This window comes from Takifugu flavidus, chromosome 15, assembly GCF_003711565.1.
Source record: "Takifugu flavidus isolate HTHZ2018 chromosome 15, ASM371156v2, whole genome shotgun sequence".
Taxonomy (NCBI): domain Eukaryota; kingdom Metazoa; phylum Chordata; class Actinopteri; order Tetraodontiformes; family Tetraodontidae; genus Takifugu; species Takifugu flavidus.
The window spans coordinates 1068226-1087587 of NC_079534.1; the positions used below are offsets into that span (position 1 = coordinate 1068226).

The 19362-nt window shown below is 44.0% G+C and overlaps 2 protein-coding genes across 2 annotated transcripts; one reads left to right on the forward strand and one right to left on the reverse strand.

Annotated features, from left to right (window-relative positions):
- Positions 1-790: 790 nt before the first annotated feature.
- Positions 791-11692, reverse strand: slc25a36a (solute carrier family 25 member 36a). Its single transcript, XM_057058085.1, has 7 exons — positions 11238-11692; positions 9416-9580; positions 8100-8177; positions 7538-7638; positions 4187-4253; positions 3822-4111; positions 791-3706 (listed from the first exon to the last, which is right to left on the reverse strand). The coding sequence occupies exons 1-7, from the start codon at positions 11276-11278 to the stop codon at positions 3513-3515; spliced, it is 936 nt and encodes a 311-aa protein (XP_056914065.1). The 5' UTR covers positions 11279-11692; the 3' UTR covers positions 791-3512.
- Positions 11693-14829: 3137 nt separating this feature from the next.
- Positions 14830-19337, forward strand: LOC130539600 (E3 ubiquitin-protein ligase MARCHF2-like). The gene is made up of 6 exons (XM_057058086.1): positions 14830-15119; positions 15239-15290; positions 16147-16407; positions 16521-16716; positions 16957-17166; positions 17553-19337. Exons 3-6 carry the CDS (start codon positions 16223-16225, stop codon positions 17706-17708), a joined length of 747 nt encoding a protein of 248 aa, XP_056914066.1. The 5' UTR covers positions 14830-15119; positions 15239-15290; positions 16147-16222; the 3' UTR covers positions 17709-19337.
- The last annotated feature ends 25 nt before the right edge of the window (positions 19338-19362 follow it).

The following is a 19362-nucleotide window of genomic DNA, read 5'->3' on the forward strand; positions in this document are numbered from 1 at the left end:
TTTTTTAAAAACACTGATGATTGAAAGTCCTGTTTTATAATACTGACAGGGTCTATATCATGGGCATTTACATTTTGTCGTTTTTAAATGAGGTGTTTTTAATTCGATTTCAACCCATATCGTGCGGGTGTTTCTCCTATAGTGATGCTACCTAAGTGATATTGTATTGATCTTTTTGCTCTGGCTGTGCGTTTTGCAAAGGAAGACTGCATTTAAATCATTCTTGAATCCATGAAATTTGATTCCAACACTTACTTTATGAGAGAGAGTAAATACTATATGTTGTTGCTTTGATCACCCTTTCCCCAAATGCTTTTGCCTGTTACCTGACTTTTTTTTTAAATATGCATTTTTTAATATGATCCAATTTAAATCTATAATTACAAAATAACAATTAACTGTATTCAATTTTGATTCCTAAATAGCAAAGTTCCAATGCATCCCAGTGTTTGAATTTCAATAACAGTGGCTACACTAAGAAAATCAATACAATTATATTTTATTATATATTACTTTAAGCCACATCCAGCACTTACTATTAATTCACTGTTCCAATTTCCATGCACAGTCACTGACTAATTATGCAAAATCAACATTGATATTTATAAACGCAACTAAGCGGTTTAAATAATATAGCACCAAGTATTTGGCTCCATCAAGCGGTCGGAGTGGGTAAGTGCATTATAATTATTCGGGCTCTAACATTGTGGACTCGTAGAAATTTTCATTATACCAGAATCTGGTGGAATTAGTTATTCTAAAATATATAAAAAAAGAAGTAGGATAACTCTTATTTGTTTGCAGAGTTTCTTTATTCTTCTGTTTAAAAAAAACAAAAAAAACGAACATTTGAGCTGGTTATGTCATTGTTGTGGGTTTGCTTCTTTGCCTATGTCGTTGTTTGGGGTCAAAAATCCTGCACAAGCATAAAGGTTATGGTTAAATTGCTAACAGGCAATAAAATGTCCAGGTTTGGTAAATTTAATTCAGATGTTATTGAAAGAGAACGCTAAATAAAATGATAATTTACCAGGAATATGAGTACAATTTGTTTTTAAATTTGAAAATAATGGAAGATTAGAGACACAAGCAGTTAGAACAGAGATTGCTTTGCCATTGCAACAAGAGGTTTTTCTTTCATCATGAAATTTAAAAGGTTTACGCTGAAACCAGAAGTCGGAGCTTATCTCAATTAAAATTAAAAACTAACCATCATAATTAACTGACAGGATGATTTAATAGTACCATGGTAAAAATGAACACCCAACATTAAGTATTTTGTCAGACAGTGAAGTTTTCACTGTAATTTAGGTTGTAAAAGTAAACACGTTCAGCAGTATTATGTATTAGGAGCGTAATTGCAGTTTTTGAACAATTGTACCCAAGCTCCACCATTCATAAAACATGAGAGGATCCCCCAGAGATGTGATGACAGGAACAATGTAAACATGAGCGATCACTGGAAATTTAGAAAGGAACACTTAATACTGGGAGAAATTTCAATGATGAACCCACGCTCCAGCCCAATTCAATCACATGAGAGGTTTCATGTAAGCTGAAACATCTGCATGGCAGTGACGTACAAACACAAACAAAACAACACATTTGACTGTAACAAACCTCTGCCAGCTAATGTCAGTATTCAGCCCAACAGCCCATAAAAACAAGGTTAAATTGCACAACAGAACAAAATCAGCAATAATATGCAAATGCAAATTACAGCATGATCATGGGCCTTCACAGACAAACAAATCATATGCATATACAGTTATCTATATTATATACACACATTTGGACATCATTCACAGCTACTTAAAAGTCTAAACTGTACAATATATCTGCTATAAGATCAGTTGCGCAAAATACCATTATGATATACAGTAATCATTTTTTTTTCTTTTACATTGAACAAAATTGTCCACACAATAAAATGCAAAGCACAAGCCCCAAAAAGGCCACCAAAGTGCATGTTATCAGGTCAGTTGGAAGCCACTCGAGGAACGGACGGGCGGGAGAGTGCGAGGAAGACGCGCTCGACCGCGACGCCTCGCGAGGTGAATCGTTAGTGCGGGGAAAGGTGGACTTTGATAAACAGGCCGTGGGCTTGTGGACACACCGGAGGGAAAAGAGACCGACGCACTTCTCCCCAACGCTCGCAGACAAGGCAACGGACATCCTTCCACTCCCGCATATCCCCACGTCACCTCCGGAGAGTTAAATAGCTTTTGGCAAACGGGTCTTGGTACCTGCTGGACATCTCAGACGTGGACACACTGGTCAAACCTCTCAGACCCTGAACAGTCAGACTGTACAGGCAACAGCTGAGGCCAATAATATAACCAACACGCACCTGATGTCCCCCCCCCCCCCCCCCGACACACATTCAGTTATAAAACAACACATTTACGTTAGTAGCACGTGTACCTGGGTGACTGTGACTCTGCTTTTGATTTCATATTCATTTTATCTGGCCAGTTTGCTGTGTATGAACAAAAGGGGGTGGAGGAAAACGCACAAATGAATACTGTGCAGACAAACGTTCCAGTTAAATTCAGTTACCTCCCAGTGCTTCTCCCTTGGACCAGTTAAAAACCTGCATTTCAAACTGTAACGGTCACATTTAAAGTAAAAGGTTTACTTAAGGCCACTGACGTGTGCTTTGTTCTTCTTTATCAGGTGCCATATCTCCTGTTTGTCTCCAGGGTCAATGCCCTGCGGGTCATCGTGCCTCTGTGCCCCCCCCCCAAAAGAACTGTAATTGATGTTATTGTGGTATAGAGGTGCTATTCTCAAAACTTTAGTCAATTTTAACACTTTTCTGGTCCCCTAGATGTAGCGCGGTGGTGTAGTGTACAACACTGTAGACTCTACAGTGTAGAGTCTACATGGTCTTTGCATGTTGTTATTTTCTGCATTTTCTGGAGGGGCCAGCATACCCCCCCCCACCCACACACCCACACACACACGCACACACAAAAGCTGGTTGATTTTCTCACAGATTTGAATGTGTCATATCACTCCAGGCAATGTTAAAGATGGAGGACAACGCCACAGAAGACCTCGATCGCCCCCTTGTGGTATGATGTAGTAAAAGAATTGCATTTGATAACTTGTGTCCAAATTGAAAACATCACCTTCGATTCAGGTGAAGGTTTTGAATTTGCTGTCAATTCTCAGACAGTTCATAGAATTTCTTCACATACCATGCGTGATGTTAACAGAAGGGACTGGCGGTATCATCCATCTTTATACGTCAACACTCGCGATGTTTAAGCCCTCTGATGGAGCGAGTGTCCCCCGAGTCCTGGTCCAATCGGCACGTTCCAGCTACAACCCCCTGCATATGTGACGACGGTATGAGCTGTGACTAAATCATTAAATCGATGGGGTTTGTATTTTTCCTTTGGTCTTCATTTTGACACCTTGTCCTCGCTCCTCTGGGTCAAGCGGCCTGCTTCTCAGTCATTTTACAGTCTCTATTTTCTGAGGTGGAGGGACACGTACCCGCCGGGCTAGCGGCCAAGCAAATAAACCACCACTTCATAGGTGCACATCATGATTGCAGTGTTTGGGATCTGTCTGACGAGGTGGGTGGTGAGACCGCGGTACAGCGCTCCGTAGCCCTCCTCCCTGGGCACCGTCAGCAGGGTTTGGAAAAAAGAGCGATACCTGCTGCCTTCTTCTCGAAGCCGTGTGCGGATCACCTCTACAGGAGGGAAGCAGAGGAAGACATTTGCAATTAGCACGAGGTTGTGTCTCTCATTTGCTGCTTCTCCCTGCAGTTGATCAAAATAAGACAATGTGCAGAGGTGGGAGAGTACCGTGGGGGTAAGCGATGGAGGTCGCGCATGTTTTTGAGGTGGCTGCCGCGAGCATCATGCCCACAAAGTCTGAAGCGTTCTTAACGGACTCCTCCTCTTCGTCCATGCTGGAGTTGGCCTTGAACTCCGACAGTTTGCGTTTGATGCTCTCGTAGATGACAAAGTGGATAACAGTCTCAGAGATGCCGGCGTACGAGGCCGACATGCCCCTGTAAAAACCCCGCAGCCCGTCCATGCGGTACACGCGGCCCACACACTCGATGGCGTTCATCCGCCGCTCCCCGCGGCTCCTGCGAGCAGCACATTTCCATTAGCAACCCCGTACGGAAGGACGACGCGGCCCGTCGCGGGGCGAGGTTCCTCACCTGGTTTCCAGCTGCAGACGAGTCTTGATCAGCCAGATGGGATTGGTGGCTGTGATGGCTGTGAACCCTGGGAAATTCAGGAGAGCAGAGGTTCAGACAGACGCAGACACATCTGGCAGAAGCACAATCTAACAGCCGACTACTGCACATCTCACAGACAACGTGCCAAAGTGCACTGCACCAGAAAGGAGCCGATCGGTTTTTTTTTTTAACAGTTTTATCTTAGAAAAACACAAACACACCGTGTAAAACATTCGAGTTATCTACAGAATTACGTCGATCCTCTTCGTGCGGAAAAACACAGTATTCTAAGTAAATCCGGTGCACAGACACCACCTGCGACCATCGTTTAAATCTGACTGCAAATGCAGCACGACAAGAATTACAACTACTGATTACCCAGTGTGAACTGGAGCTCTCAAAACCAAAAAATAACCACAGGTTAAGAAAGATAAAAGCTTAAATTTATGGTATAATTAGAGCAACACATTTGAAGGCGGGCCTCGATGGGCCAACGCAAGTCACAGCACAATCAGAGGGATTTTAATGACTCAGGCTCAGCGATCAGGCCGCTGTCAATCAATTAACAGAGACTGAACAAACTCCAGGTCAAGACGGCAGAGGGGGTACGTGGGCCTGATACTGGCCCACGTAGCGCTGCGACTAAAGCCCAGAGAAGCAACACCGGAGTTTGAAGGAGGCTGTTCAATAATTCAGCAAGACTGCAGAGCACAGGTGACGTGGTGGTGTAATTTAGAACAGTCTCGCTTCCTGCTGACGGGAGGCACCCTCGCTTTCAGCTAACGGATTAGCATACAAATCTGAATACCTGCGGGATACTGAGCAGAACGTACGGGAACAAGCTGGCTTTTTGTGGGCCATTTAGAGATGGCGCCGATGTCTACAGCATCGTACAACTACTGAGGGTAAAGAAACATCACGTCACGTTCCTCCAAAGGTTTCTGATGCAAATGGCGCGAGGTTGGAATAAAACAGCCTACGTGGCGAGTGCACAGGCAGTGGCGAGTACTGCGTCGGCATCACGCGGGCCAAAGTTTATGCAACTGCGTGAGGAAGACAACAGTTCTGTTACAGAGAAGAAGAGAAGGACAAGAAGAAGAAGAAGAAGAAGAAGAAGAAGAAGAAGGAAGCAGAAGGATGTAGCATCTATGGCGTGTACTCACGAGGGAGGGGCAAAGCTCCTCCAGCTCCTCCCCGCTGCAGCTAGTAGCCTGCAGATTTGGGGGGCTCAGATGGCGGGGGGTCTCCCACCCAACCACGCAGGGGTGAAAGCTTTACAGTTAAGCCCTAAAATAGACACAGCCTGTTCTGTACCACAATCACACAAGCAGCAGTCACATCCACCCCCCCAAACCCCAGCAACAAATGATCCACCCCCACCCAATTGGTACTCAACAGGTAGCTGGAGACATGAGAGGCAGGAGTGACCCCCCCACCCCCACATCCTTCCACCAAAACTATTATCCCAACTGTCCCACTTTCATTTACACGTTGATGTTTCATCACTTAAGTTATTTATCGCAATTTTTGGGAAAAGCATGAAGTGCTAATAGAAGAGAACTTAAAGAGGGGGGGGGAAATGCTAACCTTGTCGCGTCCCACAGAGGACGTGCAGATGAATACGGGTCGAACGGTGATGTGGGAGAACGACCTGAAGTGGCACTAAACACGAATACCTGGGTGTAATCATGCATAGCGCATGCCACATTTAAATGTCTGATTTCACTGCAAATAGTTGTTAACACGTTTTTTTGAGGGGGGGCGTTGAATCTACAATCCTTTTCTCCTCAGTCATCATCTTGTCTACATCATCTAGCAGCAGCAAAGCCTCTGGAGGAGTTCATTTCTCTATCAGGGAAATTTAGGCAGCCAGCAGAAAGTAGCAGAGGGAGGTGAACTGTGTTCATGTGGGCGTGGATAAGCTGGATAGGAAAATGATGAACGATCTCATTAAAAACGCAAGTGGCAGGACTTTTACTTCACTTCAACACATAAACAAAAGCTACAAATTAAACTCTCCAGGTGGAGGTAAAGCATTAGCTTTCCATAAATCCTGTATCTGCTGTGAGACGAACGTGCTGAGCAGCGCATCTGTTCACTTCCCGTCTACGCTCGGGTGCTATTTCATGAATTAACGGTCAGCTAATGTATTCAGGAAACCCAATTTCAAGAGGAAGTTGGGTTTTCCACGATCGACACACTGAATGCTGCTATTGGATAACAGCACGGGGCTAAAAGGGAGCGGAGGGGTTAGAATGGAGCCTAGCGTAGCATTGACAAGGCTAGCATTTCTTGTTAAGGAGGTGCATGTCAAAACAAAGCAAGAGCAGAAGCTGATATAGAACTACCTACCAGCTGGAAAGACGTTGCAGTAAGCAATGCTAATTTGATTCATGAATAACTATTTCTAGTACTTTTAGGAGGAAAAAAAAAATCACCATGGTTTTCATCATACCAGTGTAAAGAAATTGGGTGCTACCTGACGTGTCCGCCCGAGCGCCAGGGGCCCCAGTTGACCTTTCGGGGCCGTGCTCTCTCCTCTATACACAAAGAGCAAAAAAGGGGGGCCCAGACCACACTGTTTAAGTGACAACTGGGATGTTAAACCATTTACAAAGTCCTCTGGTGAGGTTTCAAATTTAAAAATAAAGAAGCAAAAGAAAGAAATGATGGAGGACATGGGGGGGCAGAATGGGGGAGGCGAGGAGGAAAGCACAACCCAAACTTTGAGGACTGTTCCACTTTCTTGTTAGCACCAAACCGGTTAGCATTAAGTAAATGTGTAGCCTGGAGGATGGGCGCTGGAATGAAACTGCAATAATTAGCAACCGCACAAGGTTTGATGAGACCATCATCGGCGATCTAAAGGAATCTGGAATGACTTGGTCCCCGAGTGACGTGATCAGTCAGTTTGATCCTGAAAGTCTCAAATTGTGCTTTCTGATAGATCCAATATCTTATCGAGCTCTACACAACAAACAAAGACGTCACCACTACTATTAAAGTTTACCATTTAACTTTAGCATGCTTTAAGCATTTACATCCTTTTAACTTTGTGTAGCTTGAACCATCCCACAAGCGTGTGAGGGGGGGAAAGGGAAGGTGGGGGGGGGGGGGGTGAAATGAAAACTGGTATGTGTAAGTGTGACAAAAAAAAAGAATATTAATTTATAATGAATCTTTAGGTTGTTTGTTTGGTTTTTTTTTTTAATCTGAAAGTGATTACCAGTACGGAAAGCAGACTGACCTACGGTAAACAGGCAGATCTACGACTCTGCAACACACAGTGACAGACAGACCGGAGGGCAGGAGGGAAGGAGCCATCATTACCTGCCATCCCGGCCGACAGCATGTGCACCTGGGTGGAGTCGGGCTCCAGCACGCCATTCAGCTTCTCTTTGGCCTTCGAGTAGGCTGCAAAGTAGATCGCTCTGTGGCAAGACAAGATGTGGAGATACTGCTCGGTGAGGGGAAGCAGATAACGCCGTCCTCCTGAGTGAGGACTGCGTGGCTGATGGTTACGCCCCTGGAGGACGTTTGGGGTTTGAACAAAGCAGAAGCCTTTCCGGCGCGTGGCTGCGTCCACCAGCGGATGTTTACTCCGTGATTTAAAGAGCAGATTGCCAACGCCGTTCAATATTTGGGACACATCGCTGTTGAGTGTCACACTTTGCGGCCGAATCTCGCCAATAATAAACATGTGCGAAGAAGCACGCCCACATCAGGTCGTTAAATGCCTCCGTTATCCTTTTACAGCTCAGAGTTCTGATACCAGAGCTTAATGGTTGTTTACGCCTCGTTACTCATGACCTGCTTTAGTCTGCGAGCTATTTAGTCCAATTTGGCTGCATTTGCATGGATTAGAGAATACTGTTGGTGTGGTTGTGAGTACCTGGAAGGTGCCACACCCACAAGGTTGGGCCCCAGTCCTCTGAAGAGTGAACGAGGTCCCTCTCTTTGTAAGATTAACCTGCAGAACATTGACATGTTTGTTTTTTAGACTTTATCACACCAGCATTACACAGAGTAGGTAAATCTATACCTGCAGACACTTGCAGGCTTACATACAATAGAATATCGCACAAAATGATCCAAAATACGCGTCCAGACAGGACGGCAGACATTTTTCCAGTTTGAACTTTGCCCTGCTTAAACAGCAAAAACATTTTTAAGAATAAAAAAGGGGGGAAAGGCCCTGTTGCTGGTGCTCTTGTTCATCTAGTGGAACTGTTGGTGTTGCTTTTCAGAAATGCTTTACAGAATAGACCCCTGTCAATTTAAAACACTGCGCGATTGTCTCTCCTCCACTCTGCAGGCACATTTAGCCTGGGCTGTAAACTGACCCACTTTGACAAGCGTGGGTTTTTCCTCCCCGCGTCACACAGCCGATCCCTCACAGTCCCGCTACATTCTGCTCTGCATAACCCCGCTGCTGGCTGGAGGAAGCTCCTCTCAAGGGCACAAAGGGGGGGGGCTAAAGTATGTTGACCCAAGGGCAACGGGTTCAAAAAAAACAGTGTTTAGGTTGCAGTTATAATGGAGACAGAGCACAGACCTATTCTTGGTGCGGGGAAAAAATAAAACCCATTCTGCTTAATCACCCTACTGAACACAGAGTCATGGAAATGTGCAAATGGGCAAGAGGGCGCGTGTGGATGTAACCCTCAGAGCCCTTTCCTGGGGAAATCCAGTTAAGGAGATTTCTCAAGAATTCCTCATTTGAAAGAAAATTACTCCTGCATGCTGACTTGCATAATAAGCACAATACAGTGGAAAAATGCTCTGTGGTATTCTTGGGAATGGGGGTGTCCAGCCAGCCGCAGCACTGGAGCACCGAGTATTAATATTTCAGCTCCACTAAAAAACACTGGAGGTTGAGACATTTCCAGGATGTATAGATGGTTGCAGTTGTGCGTTCCTTTGCAATCGGTTTAACAAAAACAGGCCACGGAGCAGGCGGGATCATTCAATACCCGCACACTGCAGCAGGAAAAGAACTTTTTTATGTTTCTTTACCCCATAACTTTTCTTTTCTTTCTCATCTTTTTCAAAATCTTGAGCGAATGCTATTGCCAAAATAAAATAAGTCTCTGAATTTAATATCACTGGCAAAAACATGTTATAAGCCTTTAATACCGCACATATTATGTTGTTGGAATGTCTAGAATATGCTGAAGGTCTACGGTTAACTAGAGAAATTCTCCTTACTTGAGACAATGCACAGGCCCCGGAGGAGCCACGCGAGCGACGCCAGCTCCATTCACAGTACTGAGCTGGACTTCAGAGATGTAGAGAGTAATGGAGGAGGACTGCAGCCTGGTCTTCACCACTTCCAGAGGACAGGTCAAAATAGCTCCCACTGTGCCGCCACATCTAGAGCAAAGTTGAACAGGTCCGGGGATGAAAGAGGGCAAAAAATAAAGCGGAAAATGGAGGAAAGAGAACGGGGGGGGGCAAACACGGCAACAGTCTCCTAAGCGTTTATTTTGGGTTAAAACAGGCTTTGCAGATGAAAATAAGAGAAATATGCATGTAAATAAATGAGGCGGGGGTTTTGTTTTTATTTTTTTATAAACCATCCCTGGAAACATGAGCCGCCGTTCCTCTTAGGTCTAAAATTATCGTTGCCATCAAACATCAATATATTACGACCCGATGCCGGGACGCTGCCAGGATCAGGCTGCCAACAAAGTAAGACCACACGACTGCTCGGAGCGTGCGGCGGCCGGGCCGCCACGCTGACACCCGAGAGGGTGAATGCGAGGCCCGAGGAAAACAGGACGGCTTATTCTTACTGGACTTACACAGGGATTGTAAACAAAAACAGTTCTGCCACCAAATGACGTGAACTCCCTCCACTATGACCGGTGTATTCTGCCAGCAGCCCTCAGAGCTGTAGACTTAAAACAATCACCCAGCCAATCTGATTACAGTCCTTATCTCGTCTGTTGTCAGAAATATAGCAGATAAACACCACTGTTTACTGATACAGCGGGCTTCATCAAGGCCTCTGTGTCATGTGATGTGTATATTTGATTGGCCTCTGTGCTTTGCTGCACAATGGGTCCTAAACTAGAACCAAGACACTGGAAAAGCCAACCTGCCCCTAAAGATCGCTCCTATTCCAGTGAGGAACCATATAAAGGCCTTGATTTTAGGCTGCTCCTTCACGCTGCATGTTCAATAGAGAGTAACAGCAGCTATATTTACCTTTGGAGCGCACCAACCCACAATTCTGTCCACATGCAGCAGTGACCCCTGACCTAATTCCAAGGCAGCCCTGTGCGCTGCCTGCATGTTTTTGAGTATGGGGGCCTTTTTTCATTACCAATTCACACCAAGGAAGAACTGTGAAGATGCCAACGGCTTTATGAAGAGTCCAAATAGGATTTTGACTAAGACGACAACGTGGGTCATATTGCTCCGACTGGAAAACTCAGGACTGATAACGGAATAGAGCGGTTTTGATTGGATCACACATTTTACTGTCAGTGGCCTAGGACAAAGCACATTAATAGATTTAATAGAGGTTACTATCCAGACAAATAAACGCCATGGAGTTTGTGACCGCCTGCGTTAGCAAGCCAAGGCGCTTTGATCATAAAGCAACCTACAATGTCACGTAACCTTGTAGTTCTACTAGTACGCATCATGACGGGTGTGAGTTACATTTGGGTGACGGATTATCTAGTTTGATGTCATTTATTATCTCTTCCTTTGTACGCGCAATGGGCTGCGCGCACGGATAACGGTGGCGTGATTTTGGATTTACTGCCCCGCAACCACAGTACATTTTGTAGGATTTGAAATGTCCCAGTATTAATATCACTTAAAACCAAAATGAAAGCCGGAGTTGACAGAATGCCTGATTCGTTGTGGCGTGACATCCGCGCGCCAGGCTGCTCGTGCCGAGCACACGCACGCGCTACGTCGAACGAAATCTAGCAAATCTAGCGCCTAGCAAGCTGCAGCAGACATGTCATATCGGAAAAGGGCTCGATATCTGTACGAAATTCGTTCTCCAACTTACCCTCCGGCGAACAAATGAACCAGTGTGTCCCTTTGGCTCATTATTTAGCATGCTTTGCCAAGCAGCGCACCTCGGGGCTGCGGCAGAGGATCGAACGCTGTCTTGGGTTCCGTCCGTTCCTGATGCTTCCTTCCTCCGAGGGGACCCGCACATACACTGGACGGACGGCGTCGATGGTGACCCAGCGGCGGGGCGAGTCTACGGTGATTCAGGCTGCAGCGGACTCCGGAGGAACCCTCCTTCCCCTGCCCACAGCTGCCTCTCCCGCACCGAGATAGGTTCCTATCTCCAGGCAGACCGCCAGCGAGACGCGAACTTCACAGTCTACCTGCAGACAAACGCGATCCTCTGCTCTGACAAATGGTTATATGTCCCATCTGACAGTTCGCCCTGGTTAATTCATCATTGTGTTGACTGGAAGGAGGTAGATCTCGTAGTAATAACTGCGCAATCATAGGCTACCAAACCTCGCGATATTAGCGGGGATGCAAATAGATCCGTGACGTCACGCCCGCCCCGCCCTGATCATGCAGCGTTCACGTGCTCAGCGAGATGCTGGGTTCGTGTTCCGTATTAACAGAATTGGATTATCCGGTGAAAATACAATAAATATACACATAAGACAACCCATAGAAAGATTAATTATATGAAGACTAAAATATATGAATTTGCTCGTTTGAAATACCAAACCTGAGCTTTTCACTTGATTTCTGCAGCTTTAGGCTTAATGTTCCTGCTCTGCCCCACTGCTTTATGATCGTCTTTTATAATGGTTTAATCCACGACAGGGGATATTTTTATTATCAAGCCAAGGATAGAAAGGTAACAATGACTATAAGACAAAATTTACACGTTAAAACAGATATCAGTGCAGCCCTAAAAGGAAAGCATGCTTTGCTTTTGCAAATCCGCAACATGTACAATAATATTTTTTTTTAAAGAAAAAGAGCACTCAGATTTAATGAGGTTTACCCAAGAAATGGGGAAAAGTAGGGAAGTATTTTGCAGTAATCAATATAATGTAAAAGATATAAGCTACATGGCTTCATATATGCAAATTCATATTTGTATATTTAGTTATGTGCATTTTTCCCCCAATGAAAACTGAAATACATTAACACCTACAGCAATATATATTCTTGTGTACCCCAATTACTGCTAGAAAAACTGTATTAATGTACAGAACGTGCATCACACAGGCCTCATTAATTTTGAATTGAAAGCTACTACACAGTCAGCTGATTACACTCAGATGGTGATTCAATAATGGATCTGAGTGAATCTGTAAATTGGCGGCACAGTAGGGCAAGTTGGAATCATGAGTGTGTGGTTTCACCTTTAACCTCTGCAGGGAGAAAACCAACCCACTGATGTCCTGTATTAACGAGGATATGCAAATCTCATGACTCCGAAATTTCTGGTGGACCCAGAGCAATTTCCTCTCAGATTAATGGAATCACATAGCAGGGGAAAAACTGCATCAAATAAAAAAAAATCAATATATATAGTTTTAAAAGTCTAACCATCGTGCCTTTTTGCTGGAAATCATATCTATCAAAAATCAAGTTTTCTAAGGCTGCTAATAAGTTTTACTTTCGTATAATGTTTGGCTGATTTGACATGATGGCAATTATCGATTATTGTCATTTAATTGGTTTCAAACAAACTAGCTTAATTCTTTGTTTTGTGAATGGGAGACTATTCATATCTGCAAATCAATACACTTAGTACTGAGGTAAAGTTCAAAAAATCAAAGATAAACACATCTGTACTCAGAAGATCTGCAGGCCAAATTCCATGAAATTTCCATGAGTTTTTGTTGTGTGAGAGCTAAAATAGTGAAACATTTTCTCCTTCCCAATGTGCAATTGCAGTCAGTTCTCCGTGAAACCTTTTTTATCTATGTTTTATCTATGAAGGCCGGCATGTTAAACCATTTTTGGGCTTTTAATCAATAACCGACAGTCCGGGTTTGGTCGCTGTTGTGTAATGTAGATGTTGGAAGCTAAATGGCTGCCTTCCTGTGCTCATGTGAACTTCAACTCTCAGTTTGAGGGATCACGAGATGAAATGACACCAATTCAATTAAACTTATTGAATGCCAAAGGTTTGGAATAAATTTCAGAATACTTGAGCCTGTCCTGTAATCTGGTCCAGCAACTCTCGCATTCTGGTCATTTAAACTGAAACACTTTTTGGGAGACTTAAATACGCAGCTTTATATAAGCTGGATTTTGTGTTATTCATTTTTAGCATAATCACAATTGAAAGAAACGTGCAAAAATCACAAAATATACCTCCATTAGACTACTCAAAACTAAATCAGGTCAATCTCTTGCCACAGATTAAAGAGAAATGTTTGCAGTAGTAACTGGAATACCAAAACTCATAGAACTTTGGATTCTGTTTTACTAAGTACATAAAAACAGAGATGTTGAAACTATTTGATAACCTTTTCTCACGCTCTATACCAGCCTTAGACAGTAGAGCTATATAGTATAAAATCTGTTTATTAACCGCATCATAACCGAGCCATCAGACTGAAAATTTAAAAATTTTGTTTCTTTTGTAAAGACGTTGTGTCCATGAGTTGGTGGTAAAGTCCAGTAACACACATCTCATGATGTGGGACACTTGTCCAGTGGTCGTGTCCCATGATTTCTGTTGATTTCAGCCTGTAAGTCAGACAAGATAGTGTGCGCGTGTGCACACGTGTGTGTACATAGTGATCTGATCACGCTGCCCAGGAGTGGATCTCTACTTTATCAGTGTTTGGTTTCAAAGGCAATGAAAGGAAAAGTGGTCGATAAGCCCAAAATAGATATTGTTTAACTAACGTTTGAAAAACAAGGATGTTACTATTTTAGCTCACGAAAAAGGGATGTTTTGATACCCACACAAGACAGCACTTTATAAAGTCTAATTATGTCTTTTTCTGCATAATATAGATTTAAAGCATATTATCCTTCTTGATTCACCACAAATTAGACTCGTTATGCTGATCATAGGTTCTGCTTGTACACAATTCATCAGGCTGTGTACCTGTGAGTGAGTAATTCATTGACTGAAAATAGCAATAGAGTCAACGTTTTGAAATGCGGTTTAGAGCAGAGGAAGATGCTCAGACCTCGACCCAGGATTGCAGTACTTGTGTTGGGTTCATTGCTGCCACCTAGTGGCAGAATGCGTATATATGCCGAGTGTATTCATTGATCATTTTCATTTGGTTCTCGTAGATGGATACATCGTGTAAATAACCAATCATTTATTGCTCTGCAAAAGAGACTAGCTGGGGGACGGGGAGAAATACTGTTTCTCATACATCACCTGATTACCGAAAGGACATAATCACGCATTTCCTTTGCAATTTGATGGTGCATTGGGGTAATATTTAAAAAAAAAACAAAAGCATTGGTATCCAAAACTGTACACCATTTATTTCCTCTGCGCTGCTAGTGTGTAAATAAACCTAACCCTAAATAAAATAATACACATACGGTAATACATATTATGTCTGACTTGGAAAACCAACTATTGCTACTGGCACGTGAAGGCATCGTTGCGTCACGTGATCACCGCACAGCTGAGGGATGCTAATGTAGGCTTGCCAGTCACTAGCCTGTTAGCTATGTTAGCTGTGGTCCACTAATCCCAGCAGAACATCCGCTTCTTCCCACCGTTCCAAACTAAACCAGCAGAGGAGGATTTATCACACGCAATGGCGTGGACACGGTGCACGTGTTCGTCTTCTTTGTCCCCGCATTTCATTGGCTTTTTGCTAGATGTCAATGTCATAGTTTATAGCTAGGGATCTCCCAGTAGCTTAGCTCGCTTGTTTGTGGTTAACGCAGGCCAAGGCCAAACGAAAAAATAGGCCGACGGGTAAGTACACCAATGCTATCTCATGTTTTCGTCATATTTGTCCGATTTTCCATGTTCTATTAAAACAAAAATCAAGCCGACGGTCGACCCGATCTCACGGACGTGTTTGGTTTTTCTAGGATTATTCCATCCCTGCCGCGTCGATCATCTGGCTACCTGCACAAATAGACGGCAAGTATCGGCTTTTGTTTGGAAATTAAAACTTGGAAGTGGTTTTACAGACTCTGACATTTCGTGGCTCGGTTGTCATCGACTGCGATGTTTTTGCTAAGCAGTCTTATGTCCAGATGTCCGTCGCATTTAAATCACTCGAGTTTGTGTTTCAGAACGCTTTAATGTCCTTAATCGGGGTTTACCCTAACCGATTAAAGACCTGCGATGCCAAATAATAGTATAAATTAGTGGAATGAGGTATCACACGTCTTTGATTATTACTTTTGTCTTATTAGAAGTGTCTTTTGAGTACATACTGTCCAATTTTTGGGGAGAAATCTGCTGCTTTCTTTTTAATCTCTGTCCTGACTCTTGCTTCAAAAATAAATTCTGTTCATAAATGAACAAATGGCACTTGTGCAAATGCCCATAAACTCTATTCCCTATTGGATACTGATGCGAAAAAGTGGATTAAGTTTTGTGTCTGTGGGCAACTACTTTAAATCTTCCTCTCTGTTTAACTGGATCACTTTTTTCTCATAAAACTGGTTTAAAACCTTAAAGCAAACTGCTCAAATATGCACATTTGGATTCTTCTTGGATTCATTTTTACATATGATGCCTTTCTGTGTTTCTTCCTTGTTGACAGTATGCTTTTGTTTGCTCTCCTTTGCTTTACTTCTTTAACAAGGGTGTTATTTATATTTGTGCAATTAGATACGTTACAATTGAAAATTTTTAAACTGTTATTTCCTTTTGCTGTGTAAATGTAAAGGTACTATTCTTTGCACTGTCATGAGGCCATTATTTAAACATCTTCAGCATCACATGGACGTTTTACTGATATTTTAACATGTATTTATCATCATTAAAGGTGGACAGGGACGAAAGGGACATCGGGGTTTTGGGTTTTCGCGTTGTCCATCGCCATCCCGGTCAGCGTTACCGCCATGTCTTCATCGGGGTGTTGTCACCTACCTGGCTCCCTTTGTGACTACTCCGGGAATGCTGAATCTGATGCCTCCAAGGATTCGGAGGAGTCTGATTCCACCACGCAGGCCCAGTACATTGCCAAGGTTACAGCGAAAGATGGCCGCCCACTTTCCACCGTTGTCAAAGCAGTCAGCTTGCAGAGGTTAGAGGGGGAGGAACCGGCCCGGGGCCCTAACCAACACAGAATTATAACGTTATCGTTTGCTTCATTGCTGTCCCGTTTGTTTGTTGTTGTTTTTTACTTCCCCTCCACAGTGACACTGGCATGTGTCGGATTTGTCACGAAGGAGCTGGGGGGGAAACCCTGCTGTCACCTTGCGATTGCACGGGCACGCTGGGGAAAGTGCACAAAAGCTGCTTGGAGAAGTGGCTTTCCTCCTCCAACACCAGCTACTGTGAACTCTGTCACACAGAATTCACTATTGAACGAAGGCCGCAGCCACTCACACAGGTCAGCGAGACTTGGATTATTTAAAGGGATCTGCTGTTGGTTCCTAGAATAACCACGGTACATTCAACATAATTGACCCGTTGCCGAGATGTTCATCATTGTAATTGTTTAGAATAATATTTATTAAGGGAAAAAATGAAACCATCATTAATATCTGGGAGGAAAGAAATCCAAAATATGCTAAAGAAACCAGAATGCTACCTTCTGCATGTCTCAATTCTGTATTTTGTCATTGCCCAGTGGCTGAAGGACCCGGGCCCTCGGAGTGAGAAGCGCACCCTGCTGTGTGACATGGCCTGTTTCCTTCTCATCACCCCCCTGGCAGCCATCTCTGGCTGGCTGTGCCTGAGGGGAGCCCAGGACCACCTGCAACTGAAGAGCAGACTGGAGGCCGTGGGCCTGATCGCTCTCACCATCGCCCTGTTTACCATCTACATCCTCTGGACGCTGGTAACTAAGCCCTGACTTATACCCCAGAGGCATTTGGAGGTGTTGGCAGCAAGTCAATGTTTTTCTCTCTCACGCCTGCTTGATATTCGTGATGGCGTTGGCGTCTTACATGACTTTGGAAGACAAAGGAGATTTGAGACGAGTGATTCATAACAAAGAATGTGCTCGTTAATCACACTGTTTTTTGCCAGGGTGTTACAGTAGCTAGTTAAAATGAAAGGGAATTGAACTTTCCCTGATCCTAAGATGACACTGAGCCAGACCTGAGCCTAGTCTGGAAACACTGAAGAAAAGATGGTTCATTGTAATGTTAAAAGTAGTAGTAATTCTTTTTCCTCTCCTCTCTCGTCTCCTCCCATCTCGTCCTCTGTTCCCCTCGATCTCAGGTGTCATTTCGATACCACTGTCAGTTGTACTCGGAGTGGAGGAGGACCAATCAGAAAGTGCGCCTGCTCATGCCTGATATGAAGGGGGCGCACACCACCCAGCGCTCTGTGCCCACCAAGCTGACCAAGAAAATGACAGACGAGACTATTGTATGAGCACAAAGCGGCGCCAAGAGGAATATCGAAGAGGAAATCTCCTGAAACACTCTCTAAAACACAAACAACAAAAAAAGAAACCAATCATGTTAATGAACTTTTGCACTTCATATGGACCACTCTTAAGGGGAGCAACCCGCCCTCCTGATTTCTTTCATCGAAGCACTTGATGTAAAATGTATCGACTCGCCACGAAGGTGGTTTTTTTTTTGCAAGGACTCATTCCAGAGTCACAGTTCATGTTAAAACCCACAGTTGTCACTGGACCGTCAGTGTTGGGACGTCTGCGATGTGGACAAAGGACTCGCCGGCCCAACTGTGTGTCAGTGACACAACTGTATTAAATACTAAGACACAAGCTAATGCAGCAGGATACAACTGATTCAGCATGCTACTACAGTATAATACGAACATATTCACTACCTATAATTCTCCCCTTCACCGTGTATTTAAATGCTTTTGGACAATGGGCAGCGGGAGCCCAGCAGAGGGTAAAAATGTAAAATCATGACTGATGAAGTCTCTGTGAATAATCATCGTTGACAAGAGCGACAGTGGTGCGAACCCACCGCCTTGTCTGTAATCTAATCCCGATAAAGCTTTATCATGGCTGCCTGAACAATGAAAAACAAGCCCCCCCCCCCCACACTTTCCTGTTTAGACAAGAGCCGAGGCGTCGCACATTTTATCACTCGTCACGGGGTCGGGGAAGATTGGAGCCGAAGGCTACCTGCGGCCGTGAAACGGCAGGGCGCCGGCGTGCGTGCGCGCGTGTGTGTGTGTGTGTACATTCAGTCTGAATGACATTTCCTCATAAGAGCGTGTCGGCGAAAGGCTCTGGTCCACTTGTAAATGCGCCATTTGTTATTTGAGCTGCGTAGCACCGACCGTAGTTACCAGAATTGTTTTGGGGTTGGGTTTTTTGTGTTTGTTTTTTAGAAGCGATACCAGTATTCTGAATGAGATTACAGGCTTATCTAGAACCACAAAGCTGCACTGGAGCAGCCAGATTAAGGTGCACAAGACAAACGTGTATTCAGAAATGGTCAATCAGCATATGCAGTAACTGAATTAGTGTTCTGTAGTCGTCCTGCTGCCCCCCCACCCCCCCCCGGCTCGGAAAGTTGGGTTATTGTGCAATAAAACACAAGGGAGTTCTGGACTAAATCATGATGGGATGTGTGTTTTCTGTTTTTGAACCTGGGATCACTGAGAGATCCTGTCAGGAGGTTTAAAGCTTACTTTTACTTTCTTGACATTTATTGTTAATGAGGAAGTAAATCACAATTACAACCTTTACCTGCTGGTGACGGGTAGATTTGCATTGCTAAAAGAGGTGTGTATGGGAATAATATAGCAATTTACATACAGAAATATGGATATTTGCCTGTTCCTGTTTCAGTAAAATTCTTTCTGGGTTTAACTTTGGTTGAAAACGTTTATAATCCACGTCACACATGTGTGCTTCGTGACTTTCACCTCGAGTTTAAACTGAGCCAAGGATCAAATAATGTAAATCGGGTCATAATTTGTCATCTTTCAGCTTCATTAGTACGTGTAACCTTTGACCTGGAATGATGAATTCAGCTGTGTATTAAAGCAAAATGGCCTCAGGGTCGAGGAACCGTGCGTGACTCCGTATGTGACGACAGAC

Coding starts and splice junctions, on each gene's coding strand:
- slc25a36a (XM_057058085.1), bottom strand. CDS start 11,278: ATGAGCCAAAGGGACACACTGGTTCATTTGTTCGCCGGAGG. Junction 4,112..4,186: donor CGTCTGCAGCTGGAAACCAG/GTGAGGAACCTC, acceptor TGCTGCTCGCAG/GAGCCGCGGGGAGCGGCGGA. Junction 3,707..3,821: donor CTCCATCGCTTACCCCCACG/GTACTCTCCCAC, acceptor TCCCTCCTGTAG/AGGTGATCCGCACACGGCTT.
- LOC130539600 (XM_057058086.1), top strand. CDS start 16,223: ATGTCTTCATCGGGGTGTTGTCACCTACCTGGCTCCCTTTGTGACTAC. Junction 16,408..16,520: donor AAAGCAGTCAGCTTGCAGAG/GTTAGAGGGGGA, acceptor TCCCCTCCACAG/TGACACTGGCATGTGTCGGA. Junction 17,167..17,552: donor TCTACATCCTCTGGACGCTG/GTAACTAAGCCC, acceptor CCTCGATCTCAG/GTGTCATTTCGATACCACTG.